At 45.3% G+C, this 19478-nt stretch overlaps 1 protein-coding gene and 1 long non-coding RNA gene across 7 annotated transcripts in view; one reads left to right on the top strand and one right to left on the bottom strand.

The window, feature by feature from the left end:
* Window positions 1-202: 202 nt before the first annotated feature.
* Window positions 203-19478, top strand: part of Hr51 (photoreceptor-specific nuclear hormone receptor 51) — an 81458-nt gene continuing 62182 nt past the window's right edge. For 2 of the 6 annotated variants that reach the window (XM_077700770.1, XM_077700769.1), the window contains exon 1: window positions 203-429. In XM_077700770.1, the coding sequence (XP_077556896.1) occupies window positions 218-429 (212 nt within the window). In that variant the 5' untranslated portion in view covers window positions 203-217. The remainder of the gene's footprint in view (window positions 430-19478) is intronic. The other 4 variants (XM_077700766.1, XM_077700771.1, XM_077700767.1 and 1 more) reach the window with 4 other exon arrangements.
* LOC144167811 (uncharacterized) lies at window positions 7066-9366 on the bottom strand. The gene is made up of 3 exons (XR_013322128.1): window positions 8929-9366; window positions 8720-8842; window positions 7066-7670 (listed from the first exon to the last, which is right to left on the bottom strand). It is a non-coding gene; the product is annotated as an uncharacterized LOC144167811 (long non-coding RNA).

Genomic DNA, 19478 nt, shown 5'->3' with positions numbered 1-19478 from the left:
CGCGCGCGCGCGCAGAGGCACATCTGCGAGCGCGACCGGGAAAGGGCGGCCGAGATTGGGAGAGCGAAGAGCATCTCGGGGGAGGAAGAGGAGGGCGTTCTGTTGACGCCGCGGGGGAAGAGGGGGGCGTGGTGACTGGCGGCAAGTAGCGCGGCCGCCTGAAGAAGAAACCTCCGAAGTCTGGCGGTGCGCGCGGCACAGAGAGCGAGGGCGAAGAATGGGGAAGAGATTTCTGCCGCAGGAGGAGGAGGAGGAGAGGAAAAGTCGTCGGCGGTGGAGGGAGGCGATGGGGAGGCCGGCCGCCAAACGCGTGGCTTTTGGCGAGGCGCGCCACGCAGGAATCAGCGTTTGGGCTCTCGATGGATGCAGCCGCGGTCAGGACCCACAGCCCGCCGTCGCGGAGCAGCCTCGGATCCTCCGACGAACACGGTCAGTCGGACAACGCGCTACGCCCTCGTCGTCGTCTTGCACGCAGCCTGATCATTTTGCGCAGTTCTCTGCTCAGGTATTACCTGCGTAGTTATTGACCGTTTACTGAAATGAGCAGAGCTTAATTCCGGCGATCGGATCTACTCGGCGGAATGGATGCCGCTTTTCGTGGCAACAAAGCGTGTCTGCCTTAAGACTTTGCCGAGGGTGGTTGGCTTGCATTTTCAATTGAACAGCTTCGTTACAAACGAAGGGTGAATGGCCGCTAGACTGAAAGCGATCACTTTATAAAGGCTTCACTTAGTGATAAGGTTGAGGTATTGTCTTGACTAGTTAAGTAGTTCAGCTGAGATGAAGCCTCAACAAGAGTTTCCTGAAGTACTTTTTTTGTATCCGTGGGATGTTGGCCTGAAATGCACAGCTCAAAGATAGGGCACTTTATAGAAAATAAGGACAAAACTTACTAATGCTTTGAAAATATAGTTGGCCTAGCAATATTTCACATCAAAGGTATACTCGTATGCGCGGTACGCTTTCATTTCTGGTGCAGTGCTCGCAAAAACCAGAGAATGCCCACATAATATGGGGGCAGATTCGCAAAAGCATTGGTTCGTAAAACCGGCTCGCTGCTGCTCGACACGTTGTGAGGCACTCACGCAATTCAAAAATGACGCCAACCCTTTCCACGACAGACTGGTCGTACGAGTGAAAAATCTCGCGGCTCAAGAAAAGCCAATTACCTGGTTTGGACAAGCATTGGACACTTAAAAAAAGTTTTATTTCTCGGTTTAGTGAACGAGTCTTCTTCACCGATTGCAGTCGAGATAGAATGTGACGCACTTTGTTATTAGTTCTTGGGTTCCCTGTCTGTAGCTACTGCCGCTGATTGCTCATATAAAAAATATCGCAACCTCGCAATAACAACAGTTTCCCGACTGTTTGCACGGAACGCAGCTGTCGTACGCTGCGCCTCGAGAAAGCGGCTTCAAAAGCGGGGAAGGCCTAAGGAGGGGACATTTTCATTTTTCATTTCTTTTCATTTATTGAAGCCTGAAATGCCCGGAGGCATTACATAAGGCGTTACATTAGATGCCATAATATGTAATAACATAAGGCAGTAAATTATATTTGATGTATTATCGCCCGAAAATTATTTATGAAAGAGGCTTCTGGTCTTAAGTATCGCATGAATTTCAGTCTGAGATTAGGCTCAGAAAATATGCTAGGGCGTAAAAAATGCATTTGCAATAAAAACCACTCTGACTAAAACATTGTGGTACTCGCTGGCGTACTCAGAAGAAAAAGAATACCGAAATCCTCTTCCCTTGCTGGCAACAGTGCAGAAAGGACGGGGCCAAATTCTGCTTAACAGCCACGAAGGGGTGTGGATATATGCAAGGATCATATATACCCGTGTATAAGGAGCAGTTACCATGCCAGCGGGACAATATCCAGCTCGATGCGACGCGTATCTCACATTGCGCACAATATATTTGCGGGGAATTTTATAGGTTGTGCATCAGATTCATCACACAGCTATATCGGGCATTCACTGTCGTGAAGTGGGTTCCCGTTAAGGCAGTAATATGTGTTGCTATTTGCTTAAATTACACCGAAAGGTCAATCTCTGTCGTTGCCAACTCACCAACCTCTGTTTACGATGCTTTCGCTCTTATAAATGTTTTAGGAATCATCTCGAGCGAAGACGCCAGTGCGGCCCTCGCCAAACTCAAAATCTACGCGCCGAAGCATCACCTGAGCTACCAGGGGCGCCCTGGGGGAGGGTTGACGATTTCACGTGCACCCAAATATTGTACACACGGGTGTCCTCGCTTTTCGCATCCGCCAAAGCTGCAAATTGAAGCCGCCACATCGCTGTCAGTAGCCAACACCTTAGCCACCTCACGAGCCCCGCGGCGTGTATATCGTGCAGAACTTACAGTGTCGACAATCATTTATTGCCCCATTTATTCTTCGCAACTTAGGCCCTACTTCTCGCACACCATCTATTGGGCTTGCACAGGCTCTCATAGGTAAACACGGTTGAGTTGCCCATGCTGTTTTCTAATAAATGGAGTTTAATGGCATTTCATCATCATCACTTATCTTCCCTTAAGGGCCCCTGACGGGGTATTACATAAGGGGGGGGGGTCGAACAAGCATAAACAAAGGCAATTGCAGACCAAGAACATAAAGTAGGATACAATTCAAGAATTGGAATTACAGGCCAATAATAACAACAAAACTCGTTATTCAACTAATAGCAAGATTCAAAGCGGCATAAAAATGTGAAAAAAGCAACTGGTTACACAACTAATACACAGAAATTACGACGGTGCGGTTGTCGAATGAGTTTCGAGTAAGGTTTTAAACTTTAGAGTATTACGCTCATTGGCTATTGCATTTGGAAACCGATTCCAACCCGCAATTGTTAACGGAAGAAAAAATTTGTTGAAAGCGTTAGTTGAACCTTTTAAATTTTGGGCACTCAAAGAATTAAAGAGACGGCGCGAAGTTCGAATTGGTGGAAGAAGCAGCTGGGAGCCATGTAAGTAAGCAAAATTGAAATACAGTTTGTGAAATAAACAAAGGCGTGCTATTTTTCGTCTATGATCCAGGGAGTTGAGAGACTGTGATAATTTTATAGTAGTAACACTTGTGCGAAAATTGTATTGGGAGGTTATGAACCGAGCCGCGCGATTCTGAATGGTTTCAAGGGTGTCGATTAAATAAGATTGTTGTGGATTCCAAATTGGAGAAGCACATTCAAGTTTACTACGGACGTAGCTTTCGTAGGCGAGTTTACGAACTGAGGCCGGTGAGCAGGACAGGGACCTTCTGATGAAACCTAATGTTTTGGAGGCATCGGCCGTAATCTGTGCGATATGGTCAGTTCATGTTAGTTTGCTGTTGATGAGTACACCCAGGTATCGGTACGATTCTGCTAGAGCGAGATGGTTAGACTGCAGGGAATAAGTATAATTTATGTTGGAACGCTTACGGGAAACTTGCATAAATTTACATTTAGATATATTAAGTTGCATCGTCCATATAGAACACCAAGGCAAAGCATCGCCTTGAAAGTGGTAGGAGGCGAACAATGCCCTCTGCCGTCGCGTTGCAAAGCGGCTCGAGATACAGGAAGGACGTACGCTGACCCCTACTCGCAATACTTGCACCACAACAAGGTAACATACATCAACTTAACTGGCTTGTATCCATGACAGTATGAGCGGGTCGAGATTAAGTGAGGAAAGTTTAAACATAAGTCGTTGATGAGGAACGCGATCGAACGCCTTAGAAAAATCGAGGAAAATGACACCGGTTTGAAATGAAGAGTAGAGGTTTAAGTGGAGGTCCGTCGTAAACTCAAAAAGTTGTCATTCACAGGAAAAACCTGGGCGAAATCCATGCTGATATTTATCAAAAGAAGGATTGTTTTCAAGTTGGGTTGCCACGCTAGAGTAGATTATGTGCTCAAGCAGCTTACAAGGTGTAGAAGTTGAAGAAATTGGACGATAATTTAAAGGATCGGACCGATTACCCGCTTTAAATACTGGAGATATGCTGCTTAGCTTCCAGTCATGCGGAATCGTACTGTCTTGTATCGTTTGCGTGAATATTATTTCTAATATTTTGCTGGAAAGCGATAACGTACCTTTAAATATATTTTAGCTGGGATTTTATCTGGTCCCGGGGCACAGGATATTTTTTTTTGTTTTTCTATAAGTTTAGCGATACCCGAGGCAGTGATGCAAATCGGAAGCATTTGGGAGAAATGTTGCATGGGTAAAGCGGGGCTATCAAAGTCATTTTCACGGATGAAAACGGACAGAAAATATGTACTTATGACGTCAGAGCGTTGGTCCTGCGGTACCTCCGAACCGTCAGAATTTCTCAAAGAAATTGTATGTGTGTAGTTGTTTTTCGGAGTTAGCAGATTCCAGAATTTACGGAGGCTAACGCGTAAAATGTTTAACATGTCATGGTGACAAAACTATTCTTTAGAGTGTCGCAGAAGACGCGTGTATTCATGAAGGCACTTGAAGTATTTAGTCCACTTGGCTGCAGTAGTGCAGCGTTTTGCCTCTCGAAAGAGGCGTTTCTTCCTTTGCGAAAGTTTTTAAAGGCATTAGAATACCATGGTTCATTGGAATCGCCGCGAATAGAAATAAGGGGAACATACTTTTCCATCAGCTCTTGAATTTTGTGTTTGTAAAGTAGCCAATTTTGTTCGACTGTCCTCTGAAGGGCGGAAACCTCAAAAAAGCTGCAGAGGTTTTCAAGATCCGTGTTGATGCCAGTAAAGTTTGCTTTGTTGTAATCCCGAATATATTTTATGGAGGGTGATCGACAAAGAGTCGGAATGCGCATGTCGAACAAAACAGTTTTGCAGTCACTTCGCCCATTTATGCACGATAACGATTGAATTAGATCAGGCTTCGAAGAAAGAACCAAATCAAAAGTGTTAATGCCACGTGTCGGCATATTGACTGCTTGGGTGAAATTGAACATTAGTACGAAATGCAGAAAAACTTTTGAATGACGAGATGGTACGTGCGGACAGGTTACTCCAGTCGATGTCAGGAAAATTGAAATCACCGCATAGGAAGTAATAGGAAGGAAAGCGACAGCAAATATCAAGCATGACGGAGTGAAGGTCGTAAATAAACGAGATATGGGAGTCAGGAGCTCGGTAATGCGCTATGTTTGTACTAGAAGGAAAGGGTATATTTACGCAAAGAATCTCATGATTAGTGTCAATTTTAACATGCACTCTTAATCTGGTTCCACGTAAGATCCACTTAGTAACTGGAACTTTTTTGCAAAAAAGTTCCAGTTATATAATTGGAACCGTGTTCCACATATCCTGAAAATTAAGTGGAACAGTGCCCCACATATTTTTGCAACTAAATTATGTGGATCGGTGTTCCAAATAAAAGTATGCGGATCACTGTTCCAAATAAAATGGTAGTTTAGGTTACTGGAACATTGATCCATGTAAAATGATTATGGAATTTATCCGGTGCGCCGTTCCAGGTACCTTCAGGCCAGCTGTTTATATGAAACTGTGTTCCTATAGGCATTGGGAAGCTGTCTATGGGACTCAACTTTTCCAATATTTCTGCTTTCCTGTCGGTATTCACCGAGGTCATATGCCAGGCTAGCGGATGCATTGGTATCAGCAGGAAACCGCAACCACCATTTTAACACAGCCTATATATATGACCCGCAGTGATACCAACAATTGGAAAGCAGAAACCACCGCAGCAGTGTGGTCCTTGACAGTTCCCAACAGTTGCCTATCGGAGCACAGTTCTATATAAAAGTTGGTCTGAGGCACCTAGAGCGGCACACAGTCTTTGGCTTCACCCGCAGAATCCTCTTCTGACTTTCAGCTGCATGTAAAAGAAACAATATACTTGCAATAAAATACGCACGAAACCAACTATTATGACTCATACACTGCTTTTCAATATACTATACAACTTTATTGGGTGTTAGTATGCATACATTTCAGATTTGAACAGCTGTCTATTTTAAATGACACAGAAAATGACCAACGTACAAGGAATAAATACCATAACGATAACACTAGGCTCCAAGTGGCATTTTCACGTATTCACCTTTACTCAAAAACATGGTTTATAAAGACGGTATTAGGGGCAACTGCTTCACAAATAAATTAACGTGTGCGTCTACCGCGGCACTGACACAGACATTATACAACAGTGAGCATCAAATATGCTGTCTTATCAGATAAACCAAGGTAATTCAAAGGCGGAATGACTCATTGCGCTTGCCATACTATGTTTACGCATAACTGTTTGGGAAAACGCAGTTGGCTATTAAATTGTAGGGAAAGGCCTAAAAACAAGCCATACACGGTTGTATTATCACAAACCTACAACAGTGCAGTGGAAGAGTTTAGGAAAACAACGCTCGAGCCAAGATTAACTATAAAACATTTTGACACGAGAGGTCACATGTGGCAGTATGCCACCATTAAAACATGATTATTAAAGATAGTAGTTTCCTGACACCAGACGTAAGTGTAACATCAAGCTATTTGTAGGCAAAATAGACTTTATGAGCGTCCTGAAACGGCCTTTGACTTAAGGCACGTTACTTGCCCAAACAATTTGTAGTTGTTTAAAATAATTCATCCCAAGAAATCTCACAAAAGCCAGCGTGAATCTTATATAATTTTGCAAACCAGGTAGCTGCAAGTATGTTACACATATTAAAATTTAACAAGCAGACTAATTATATTCGTCATCAATTCAAGCGGGAACAAGTCAGACATCCTTAAGAAGCATACAAGCCAGCGTTGAATCATACAGGTGACCAGTTTTACAAAGCAGACTTGAAAGCATTTTGTACAGCCTCAACATTTTACCTTAGGTGAAATTCACAGTTGCGTGTTATAAAAACCCTCCCGTCTTGCTATCAGTGTAATTGTGACCAAAGCCTTGCTTCTGCCAAGCAAGAAATGCAGCTTTGTTCAAAGAAGAAAACTTGTTCAAGACAAATACGCACATTTTCAATTCTTCTAGGTCATGGGGGTCAGCTCATATCCGGTACTAAAATTTATCAATGAAGGCGGAAGCCATCTGCGTAAATAACCACTGTCACTTTTGCATCCATGAAAAAAAAATATCATGAGCTACACTTGAATAATAAGGACGTTACAATGCGGTGCCATGAATTACATTAACACCCACTATAGATTCAAAGGCAGCCTGCGCATTGTGCCAATGATGAAAAATAAGGCACGACTTCAGTGTTTAGTTGACATGAAACTTGCATGTGAAAGTAACTTAAACCTCTTCATCTGATTTCACCCCCTTCATGCCTTTCATTTGACCTCCTTCATGCCTTTCAAGAGATACTTTAACCTCTACCAATACTTTAAAATCCCAAGTAGGGTAGAGCTGCACACTTCAAGTACTATTTCAACAGAGACTCCAACTTAAATGACACCAGGCCACTGTCAAACTTCTCATGATTTCCAAGAACTCCCCGCAAAAGTCCCAAGAACTCTCCAAAGGCACACAACCATATGAACATGATTGCACGATGAAAAAGATGACATATGCGGAGAAGAGGATGACCACATCCTGAAGTGACAATGCAGGCGGCAAATCCGTGATGTGTTTCTTGCGGGCAATATTGATGCCGCCAGTCCCTTCTCTCAGAATAACCGGGCCTCGAGAAGACTTACTGCTCACCTCATGTACCTTCAAGGAAACAAGAAAATTTTGTTACATGGTTGCTTTAAATGAGTGAGTTGCTTAGTCCCTTTCATAACACAGTAATTGATTTAAAATCAGTGATTTCTTGGGTTTTTTCTGGGAGTGCTGCTAAAGGTGAAAGTGCGCTAAACAATATCACCACAGAAAATCAATGAAATTGCCCTGATTCTGGAAAGTATCTAACTTTGCTGCCTCGGTATCCTGAATATAAGGTTTTTTTTATCCTTGAGAGGTTTCGTTTATTAATCAAATAATAATTACTATAATTACCTTTCGGCATATATTTTACACACCTTCTCTCTGCAAAAAATGTTCCCTGTACTGTATAATGTGCTCCTTAGAATGCTGTAGTGAAACTGGCTTATTATAGCTTACAGCTAAATGATGTTTCTACCACAAAGAAATAAATGGCCAGTCATAGGAAATCATAAATATCGCACTGTGGCAAAAATTTTTTCTGGAAATAGTTCCCCCTAAAATATTTCCCTCTCGATATGTATTACCTCCATGGTTCATAGTGGTATGAGGCAGAAGTTGAGCTGACTAATGCTGAACTAGGCTGTTGCACAATTTTCTTATAAATCGCAACTATAGCACATTTTCTTGCAGACGTCACTTTCTGTGCTCTAAACAATTCCATTAAAAAAAATACCCCTTATTTAACCACTGTCAAAATCCAATGCAAGCTTTACTCATGCTACGCCTGTATTTGGGAGTATTATTGGTGCTACGGGCGTATTAAAAGTGGGAAATTTAAATCGTCAGTTGCAACCGTATTGTTGTAGCAGCAACCACGTTGGGCGTGTCCGTGGTGCTGGCAAATCACAACAACTCTCAAGGTGTAAAAGCTAAATATTTACAAAACTAAAATACAAAATAGTGTTTTTTTTTGGCCACTGTTGGAGCATCCGTAATAGGCGGAATGTGAACACAATGGCCAATATTGGCGTTCACGATAACTTCTTAACACTGAGATTTTATAAGGACGAACAGACCCAGAAATTGAGTATCGCAAAAACAAAATGCCAGCTTACCCAACCAAAATTAAGACCCGGGTGTTTCTGCCAGGGCCGTCTCAAAGTGCACTTCCAGGAAAGTTTCGCTAACGTGTTCCGAAAAGCTCCTACTGTCACCTTGAGCCACAGGCCAAGCTGTCACTGAAAAGAAGTTTCAAACCATTAGTTATAAAGAAACTGCCTAAAAACGCGCCATGAAAGACCCAAAAATGGCAGTGCGTACTTACTTGTAGAATGCAATGATTTCATCCCGTGCAAGAGCTTTAATGTATTGCCTTCTGATGATACACTTCCAAGAAGGGGTCCAAATACAATTAAAATGGCCATATGCATTCCTTGTACCACTGTTTTAGGTCTATCTTCGCCCTATTGCCAAGAAAATAAACAGTACAAAAATATCAGAGAATACATTTATGCCTTGCTTTACCCAGGGAGCACGAGAAAATATTGAACAATGTCTGATTCGTTCCACGAAAGTAGAATGCCTTTTTTACAGCGGAAGCCCTGGTAATCTATCCTTGCTAAACAATTTGAGATATGAAAATATTTGAACATACTTTAAGCTCACATGTCCTTGGTCTATGCGAACTGGTGAATATCTGCACAATATGCACAACTCAAAAAGTACTCTTTTGTGGCTTATGAGCTACACAGGGCATTCATAATCTGCCACACTCTCCCCGATGACCCTTCAGCATGCCAAAGATGTCTTCAGCCAGTGAATGCCACAGCCATGACTTCGCAGGAGCATGTAAAGAAAGGAAATAATTTGTTTTCATTTTTTTTTTTGCAGAGGAACAAAAACATTTGTCACAACCTATAAGTGGAGGGCCAAATGTCTCCACAGTCGGCCATCTACTCTTTTTGAACAGGACATAGAGTATGAATACAGAATGTAGCAATCTGCTTTTGCAGTATAATTTCTACGTTCAAAGGAGAACAGAAATGGATTAATGTTTGGTGCACATCATGATGCAACAACTTTGCACCCGAGCGTTTTGAAAATTATTCCAACTCTCGAGCTGCCACTGACATTGATAGCATAAAATGGCAGGAATGGATTATTTTTAAACTTACTTTGTGACGTTAAAACTTTCTGCGTGTTTCCACCTGCCTTCCCCTCCACAAAAGGAACGTTTTGTTACTACGCTACTGCTCAGACAACCACTTTCCCTTGCATTTCACTACACGTCAGGGAGCCAACTAACGTTGACTAGTGTAAATAGACCATCTGAATTCATCGAATGGATCGGAAGAAACAAGGAACAACTACACACACAGCACAGATAAACGTAAGCAGTGCTGCCGCCAACGCCTTGAACGCACATCAACATTAGGCGGAATAGCGTGATTAGCACGGTAAATTTATGGCTCTCAGAAGACCAACACAACGCAATTAACACGGAAGTTTGAAAATACCGATAAGTCTAAAGACAGACGCTCCGACAAACATGTTGTGCAGTGTGCGCGCGTGAGACAATAGCGTGCGACTAACCCGAGAAGATTCAGTACCGCTGACAGCTACAGCAACCGTCAATATACAACTAAGCAACACCACACCATAAGGCGACATGCACACTCGAGAAATGCGCGCACCAGCCACTTTCTAAATAGCACTAGCTAACGTACGCAGTCAGAAATGTCCAGCCGACTCCGACCCACAAACACACAAGCTTAGTAAATAACGGCCGCAAACGTTTCTCGCATCGAACAGGCAGCGGAGCGGCACGTTTATGGACTCAGTGATGAACAAGTCAAAGAACAACAACCGTTACCAGAACATAAATAAGCAGCACTGACCTTTTTTGCGTCTCCCGGCAAAACTTCACTTCGTCGAACAGTGAATACAGCCCGAGGACATGAAGAAATCCGCAGTCTCACGCCACAACCAAACTGGTAACCGTTCCCGCCAGTCTGACCAACAGTTCATTTAGTACATCAGGCGCATAACGCGAGGAATCGAGAAAACCGCTATAGAAGGCCACTGGTGGCGCTGCATGCGGACGAACAAAAACTAGCTTCCGTAAACGTTGAGATGTAGGGGCGCTGCTGTCGTTAAAAGTGTTCACGCAGTCCCGTTTTTCCCTCATCGTCGTTGTACCCGTTGCCGTCCCACTATACCATGCATCAACGCAAGCGGCGCTTCCTTGTATTCTTTCCTCAATGCTGTCAACGCATGCGCACGGCATGCCGCACTGAAATGGCGGTCGTTTCGTAATCGTTTCGGCCAACTTTTTCTTCCTCCGTGCCTTTGCCGATGCACGCCGTGGCCAGTGACCAGTCCGCGGAAGAGATCACACGCTCGGCACCCTTGATCGCTTATATTTGCTTCGGAAAATGGGAGTAGGCCTGAGTAGGCCTCTAAGCGGACGTCTACGCTGCTCTGAGGCTGGAACAAAGAGCTCAGATATTAGACTATTTAACACGTTAGTTGGGCTAAAGTTGTTTCTCTCCGCGGTCCGTGAGCGCGTGCGGTATGTGTGCATAAACTTTGATGACAGCTTTATTTCTTTCTTTGCGGTGAAAACAAAACGCGCTTCTTTATTGACTGCGTTCTCTTGACAAGTCTTTCCAATACCAATAATATATACTGCGACGCTATTTCATACCCACGTTATAGAAAACTAATTCCGCATAGTGAATCCAGTGTGATTACTCGCTAATTAGCGAGTAATAATAGATCTGCCCATTTTCCAGCAGTTTTTCTTCATGAACACCAATAGTGCAAGATAAGGGCAACGGGGGGACCAGCAGGAGAAGGCAGGTCATTCGGTGAACTTGAATTACTACGGCAAGTAACAACATTAGGGTAACACTGCGAATTTTCGCGATACTGCAATGCATAATTTGAAATAAGAATGCCATTTCGGTATAAATATATAGAATGTAAGGCAGATGCCACGGGGTAGATTTAGTTCTCCGGGTTTTGTGTCATTCTCCTCCTGCAAAGAGGCTTTCGTTTTTGCTTGTGAAAATTACTAGCCGGGACGAGACAAAATACAAAAACTAACTTCTAAGCATATAACTGCATGCGTAGCATGATGTGTGTGGTGTAAAATGTGACGCAGTCGGTTACCATGTATGTACCCCATCACAACATAAGTAACGTGGACTAAGTACCATTGAGCGCGTACTACACCACAGCGAGATGATGACTGAGTGTTGAACAAAAACTGCCGTTTCTGCGACGCTTTGTAAACCAAATGCATAAAATGTCATGGCCTCAACAAGTATTTCGTAATGAAGATGTTCACAAAAGCACCACGAATTCTTCAGCGCTATAGCAGCTATGGCTTTGCCCGAACGGCATTGGGGAAAGGGAAGACGTTTAGTCCTTCTCAAATTGAAGTCACTTGTGATTTTGTACTTGACGCCCCAAATTACAAAAATACGATGTTCACGAAAGCGGTTTGGGTGCCGCAGAACACCTGGAAATGGGTTCCTGCAATTTCTTTTTTTGCCTAAGATATCCTCCTCTCGACATTTTTAATGCTTTCTACGGCGTTGACAAAAAAGTGGGATTTCGTTTTCGGTCAAAGGACATCACTAAAACTACAGCTTAGCCGTATTATGGAAGTTAACTGCTGCAAGGTAGTTTCATAGATGTCGGCGAAGTTCATTACATTTTATGTGCGGTGTGCGCGTGTATATTAATGCGCACGTGCATCTTGGGTCAAGAAACACCTAATATATATGCGGTTCATTGTTCCAGTTGATGCATGAAAGAGTGCATACTTCACTACCGTGCACGAGTTATGTGGAACAAGACACGAGCAAAAAATATACAAACGCACTCTCCCCAACCGTTTACTGGGACATAAGTGGAACAGTAACCGGAACCGCCGACATCGCATGACCACATTTCTTCGGTTTCAGATAAAAACCACGAACATAAAGAAAACAAGCTGACGGTTCCAGATAAGATCCACCTATGTGCCTCGTTCCAGTTATTCTTTCGTTCGGATCCACATAAAATATATGGATCACCCTTTTTAACTGGAACTTATATGGAACCAGATTAAGAGTGAAGCACTTTTGACAAAGATTAGGGCACCACCGCCCTATACGCCCGGTCGGGTCAAGTCTGTACACGTGGAATGATGCATGTTATCCTGTAGTAGCTCTTCGTCTCTAATCGAAGTAGTTAGCTATGTTTCAGTTAGTATTGCAATGTCTGTGGCATTACCCTCCAAGATGGCCTCAAAAGCTGCCCTTTTGGGAAGATAGCTTCGGACGTTCGCAAGTAAAACTGATGCGGATGGGCTGCGGTCTTTGAGGGCGCTGTGCTGGGAAGCGTGGCTGCTATGGTTTCTGTTCGATCACGGAATCGGATACCGCTTCGTAGATATATTTTTGTCTCCTATGCTTAGCTTATCAAAACGTACTTTGATATCAGCTTTTGTTTGTTGGCCGAACTCGTAAAGTTTTCTGCGGGCAAGGCGGACACGTGCAGAGTAGTCTTCACGGATCGAAAAACCTGTGCCTTTCAGTTTAGGACCAGCGGTCAGAATTTTGGATTTGTCTTTAAAACGGCCTAGCTTGACGCTAGTTGGGCGATTCTTCCTGGTAACGGCCTATTCTATGTGCTCTTTCGACGTCCGTGGGAGCGATGGATACGCCGAGCTTCTCGGAACAGAAAGAAACTACGCTTGTTTCCGGCTGGGGCCAGGTTTCATTCTTCACGTCCGGGATTCAAAAAAAAAAAAAAAAAAAAAAGCAAGTTACATAGTCGAAGACGGTTTTCGGAATCGTCACATTTGTCGGCAATAGCTTTGATTTCACATGATAGTTCCTGAACGGTTGCGGTAGCTTTGGTGGTAGTACTGTCATCAGGAGATGGAGAAGTTCCGATTATTTTGTCTAAAGCATCAACACGGCAGGAAATACTGGCGACCATACCTTCGATGTTCGATTGTGCTGTTCGAATTGGAGCCAGCTCGTCTTTCAGAATTAAGATTTTGTACGAGTTCCAACTGCGCTATTTTACTTGCGTTTGATTCAACGGTTGGAGCAAGAGTTTCGGGACCTGGGTTGAGCTCAACGTCGCCAGAAAGGATTAGCAGGAGAAAGGCAAGTTGAGACTTAACACAGTACAAAGATAACTGCTGGGACAGCAATCTACGCCAAGCGTCAAGGGTGTCAGAGGGGCACGACACCGCGAACAGATATGCATCATTTGAACGGCAGCACTCTGCGTGAGGCAAAAGGCTAGCCTGCATTAGAGAGGGCAAGTTCATGGCCGAATTCGATGCGGTGGCGTGCCCCATCTGGTCCGTGACAGGAGGCTGCTTATGAAGACACGGCGATGATCCCGCGCAGATAGCTGTTCCGGGTTTCCAGGTGAGGAACTGATTTATGATGGAAGCGGCGGTAGTGCGTCCTCTTTCTGGTCTGTGCCAAAAAGGGCCGGAAGCTGGCAGGGCAGCTCGTCGAATTAGTCCAGGAACATAGCGGTGCTGTCTGCGCATGCGGGTGAGGTTGCCGCCCACAGGAGGAAAGCCTGCATTAGAAAGGGCAAGTTCAAGGCCGAATTTGACATGGTGGCATGCCCCCATTTAACGGCTTGGCACGCTGTACTCTGTAGTTGCAGTTGCTATACTGATTCCCTTCAAAATCTCGAATATATTTCATGGTTCTGAGAAGCCTATAGATACGGAATAAACTGAAAAAAAAAAGAAGCCACTGGATGAGAAAACTATACAGCCACCAGCGCTGTCGCGCTATGGTGTGAAGGCAGCGGGAGCTGGTTCCGGGATATCGCTATGCTATATATTCTCCCACCCCTCGGGACCGAGTATATTCGCAAATCGCGTACAGCGTGCGCAACTACCGGCGGGCGTCCCGTGCAAAGCAAACTTGCCTCTACTCATCTTTGGCGCTACACTGTTCACACCACAGGGGCAAACGCGCTTGGTTTTTGAAGGTCCGGTGCCATGCCTCTCCTCTGATCTGCCTCTCTCTTTCAGAAGCCGTCCCCTTGGCTTTTCCGCAACTAACGTAGGAAAACCAGGAATCCCTGTCGCATTGCCAGCTCTCGCTGCAAAATTAAATTAGCCGCTCTTAATGTTGCTGTTCGTCACAGCGCGCAGACGGGCATAGTGCACTTCCGCGTAGCTATATATATATATGCGCGAGAAATACATTGCTGCTTCAAGGCTGTTATAGCGTTGGAAATATTTCCATTCCTATGCGTATGTTCACCTCCGTGCATTGTATGTGAATACAGACAGCGTTCATTACTCCTCGGGGTCATTATTGCGGTATAATGCGCTCGAACTTACACATTATATTGAATTTCCTTTGTAATCAACTTGAAAGTTCACGTTTTCTTTTTTTTCTTTGGGGGGGGGGGGGCGTATGGGGGGAGGAGAGCTTTGCCAAAAAGGCTGAATACGGTTTCGTGCGATACAATCTTACTAAGAAATACAGAACAAGGCATGGCTTACACCCTGTGCCACATGCTACAACCATTATCGCAGAGACTTCCGCCCACTGGGCAGTGCGCGTGCAGTTAAGCAACAGCGAACTAACCGCCCTTCGCCGCCAGAAGTTCAGTAAACCTACGTCTGCGCATTAAAAGCGCATTGCCGAAATGTATCGCCCCCCCGCGTCCGGCTCCAACTTATGTTCATCCCGCCATTCAAGATACCACGGTTGCCATCGCCCTTTGCTCTATACTGGCCACCCAGCCCTCAGCAAGACGTCACAATCCAAGGTCCCGGAGCCTCCTTCGTCGATCTTCGCGCCATTGATCGCAATTAGAAAGGCAGTCTCATCTGCCATCGCTTCACCGCTCGCACCACGCATTGTGATCGATCGCACCGGTACCTTTCAAGCCGTTCGCCTATACACTTGGTGGCTGCTGCTGTGGCCCTATCCCGCGTCCGCAAATTTACCAGGAACAACGTGCTCTGATCTCGCGAGTCAAACAGACTGGACACGCCATCGGCGGCCCATGGACTAAAGGCCCCACCACCGGCAACAGGGCCAGACGAAATCAACTCGCGTAATAAACTGCAGCAGGATTTTCCTTGTGTTCTAGTGAAACCACGCTGTTTATTTAACACGTAATAAAGCTTATTAAATAAATGAGTTCCTTTGGAAAGGTTTATGCCCCGTGAACCGGCATTGCGTGTTTCGTTCGGGATATTGCAGATGGCCCACTGCAATTTCAAGTGGCTATCCTGTCCAAGGTGGTCACGGGCTCTCCCATGAGCAAAAAATTCGTTTTCTAAATTCTGGTTCCACAGCCGTTTGTAGACATCAAACAAAATGGACGACGAAATGCAAACTTTGTGTAAAGTCTCAGCGCAAAGTAGAAAGCCGTTTGCTCAGGGAACGCTCAATTATTGTCGTTACACAGCACTGGATGCAGGAACAGGCGCTGCGATATCTGTCACTTCACTGATAGGATGCGCGATCCTACCGTAATCCTATCTCACCATGGTGCTGGCGAATGGCACGCTATGTGCGGTTGTTATTGCGCTTTATGTGCGCGCTTCCATGTTCACTCTCTGTGTGTGAAACATATTTCGACCACTAGGGACCTTTGCGACGTCATGCACTTTAAGCGCACAACGTAAGAGAAGCAAGAAGTGGATGCTCCCTATTCGCGACGGGTATTTAAGACGATTGTCACGTAACTCTTTGTGCCAAAATATAATGCTGTGGTCTTCCCTTCAATGCTGATACCCAAGTTGGAAGAACGACTGCAGCCAGAAAAGCCTCCTTCCGCTGTTTCACGGTATACGGGTTCTGTCTCGCACACAGACCCGCGATCTGCCAGCAGCCATGAATCCTAGGAATTGTTTGGCAACGCATTAAACTACACTTTAGATGGGCAGGCAGACTAAAACAGGGGACATACGGTTTCTAGCATGTATTGGAAAAGGAGCAGGATAACATAGTAAAGACACAGAGAAATGAAATGCGAACAGAAGAATATGAAACAAAACACGCAGATTTGAAAAATACTGTTCGTGGAGGTTCAATAATTGCGCGCTGTCGGTATATTTGGAAAGCCGCATTTTTCCACTTCGTTACTGTAATTGAGACACGCGTCAGTTTGACTTGTGTGGGAAGAAATGGCGCTGTTTGTGTGTTCTGGTTCGCATTTCCGCGATCGCGTTTTATTTGTCCATGACTGTACTTGGGTGACCATGAGCGAAACAGTGTGAAGGTGGAACTCTTGCGCTGCGCTAGTTTCACGGTGTTTTAACTATTTTTCAACATTTAGGGAAGTTCTGGCTGCACCGGGTCACGCTGGTTATTGACTTGACACCATTCATGAACTCTGGGCGTTGAACCAAGGGACGCAGGCGCGGTACCGGCTGCGGCAGCCGGTTGTCTGGTGACCGCAGGGGTCCCTTCAATCAGCAGAGACCATGTAAAGGTAGATCATATCTTGTAAGAGCATTTTCACGACTGGGGTAGAAGACCACTCTCTACTCCGAAAAGCCCAAGGGCTGTGAGGGAATTAGGGTCTTCAAGGGAAGGGTCGTCTTGAGACAAAGGACTACCACAACGACGATCTGATGAACGAGAAAAGCGGGGCCATCTCTTGTGTCGAGGCTTCCGCTCACCTCATAGATCCCCGGATGGCATTGATTGATTGATTGATTGATTGATTGATTGATTGATTGATTGATTGATTGATTGATTGATTGATTGATTGATTGATTGTAGGGTTTAACGCGTGGACGCAACGCAGGCGATGAGGCGCACCGTACAGTGGAGGGCTCCGGACTAATTTTGGCCACATGGGGATCTTTAATGTGCGTATAAGAGCGCAAGGAATGTTGCCCTGCACGCAGATAGGTGTATGTCCCTCCCGTGTAATATCCTTGTACGAGCAGAACAGCCCAGGTCTACAGCTTCGGTGGTTCTAATTGCAGATTTACAGTCGAGCTAAAAGAGCCTACGTCGTACGTGTTCGCCTCCCCCCCCCCCCCCCCCCCGGCTTTGTCGTCTGCATTTACCCATGGTAAACGTCCGCGTCCACAGAACTCCCGTGATCCGTATACTCTCCACACGCGCAGTATCGAATAGCGTACCAAACGGCTTCTCGACGCATGTTTCAGGTGTCAAGGCTTCTCGAGCTGTGAGTCTCAGCCTCTCTGCCGTGAAATATCGCTCGGAACCATCACGCAGGATAATAAGCAAGCCGCATCTGCGCACAATTGAGAGGCTGGGATTAAAGGCAATAGCGATTTATCCGCAATACGCCTAACCCCAGAAAAAAATTTGTCCGCATTTGTGCACGTCACGACGCGTCGCTTTTAAAGCGAAGCTTCATATGCATGTCTATTCGAAATATAAGTCCGTCGGTCCCGTGTACGCAAAAAAATGCTTTGGTGCGATAAAATCAGGTTGGAGAGGAGTTAGAAGTAAGGGGAAAGAGGTTGGCTGGGTTTACAGCTGACGTAGCGACACTCTCGCCTCTACCGATTCTGTGGGACGGCACATTGGAGGGAGTGAAGGAGAGTCTCTCCTGCAGCAGAGCGAGCGCGCAGCGAGCTACTGCGCGAAGCACAGCTCAACCGACAACGGCCGGCAGGAGTGCAGGCAGGCAGATGCGAACGCCGGCCGCACGTTGATTGGAAACGGTCAAGCCACGCTTCACACGGCCTTCTGGGGAGAGGGAAGCTGCGATCGGCGACGCCGCGAGCAGCAATGGGTTAACACCGGCCGCACGTTATTCGCCTGTGAACCACTTGTACGGAGTGCATGGACGCGTTTTAGATTTTTGTTATTTGCTCGCTAAAAACTTACCAGCTTCTCACTAACTTGCACGAGCGGAACGAGGACCGGAGAGCGTGATAGCAGGCAACTCTTGGTAGCAGGCAACGGAATGGAATGGCACGCGTACCCTCCTGAGGAACATCATCTCTCTCCGGGACTTTGGTACAATGAATGCTGCGAGCTTCGTCGCCACACCTGGCTCGCAATCGGGCACATTTCTTCTGTACCTGCTTTCGATCTTGCTTCTAAGGTAGTGGATGCGGTAGAATATATGCGGGGTGCCGATTTATGTACTCCCCATGACTGCTGCACACTTCCTCTCTACCAGACATTCGAGGAGCCTGTGTGGAGCCTGGCACTACTAAAACCCCAGTCCCACGTTGATTGCGCACTTCTGTGTTTACATTTGGTGCCATATACAGGGTGATCAAAATTAAGTCGACAGTTTTTTCTTTAAATTAGGTGCTTATATTTACGTGAAGACCACCTCTACAGTGATGTCATGCGCCCAGGGGAACACATTAGGTGGTAACTGTTGATGTCAGTGGCTTAATTAACCAGAATTGAATCATTAACTTCTTAGTGGCTGCAGTAAGCAGGCATGTTTGTATTGAAAAGTTAGACGCGATCTTGTTTCTACACAGTTTCATTTGGCAGAATTCTTCTAGCGCATCCGTACTCCGAGATATTGAACTGCGAAGTTTAATTGCCGTTCGCATGATTACGCATGCTAGGCAGTGAGGACCGGCGCCCTTGTGTGGCGTGTACGGTGTTTAGTTTGACAAAGGGGTGGAGGCATAGGCAAAAGTGATAACTGGCACCCTTTCAGTCTTTGTTGGCTTTATCGCAATCTGAAGTATTCTGAACCGCTATCGAAGCACACAACAGAAGGGAGGAGCTTTGCGGCGGTCTTCACTGTCTAGCATGCGTAATCATGCGAACGGCCTTTAAACTTCGCAGTCCTGTATCTCGGAGTACGGATGCGCTAGAAGAATTTGAAACTGTGTAGAAACACGATCGCGTCTAACTTTTAAAT

This window comes from Haemaphysalis longicornis, unplaced genomic scaffold (assembly GCF_048455015.1).
Source record: "Haemaphysalis longicornis isolate Haplotype H1 unplaced genomic scaffold, Haemaphysalis longicornis Haplotype H1 scaffold_2, whole genome shotgun sequence".
NCBI classification, from domain to species: domain Eukaryota; kingdom Metazoa; phylum Arthropoda; class Arachnida; order Ixodida; family Ixodidae; genus Haemaphysalis; species Haemaphysalis longicornis.
This window is presented reverse-complemented; position numbering and strand designations above follow the sequence as displayed.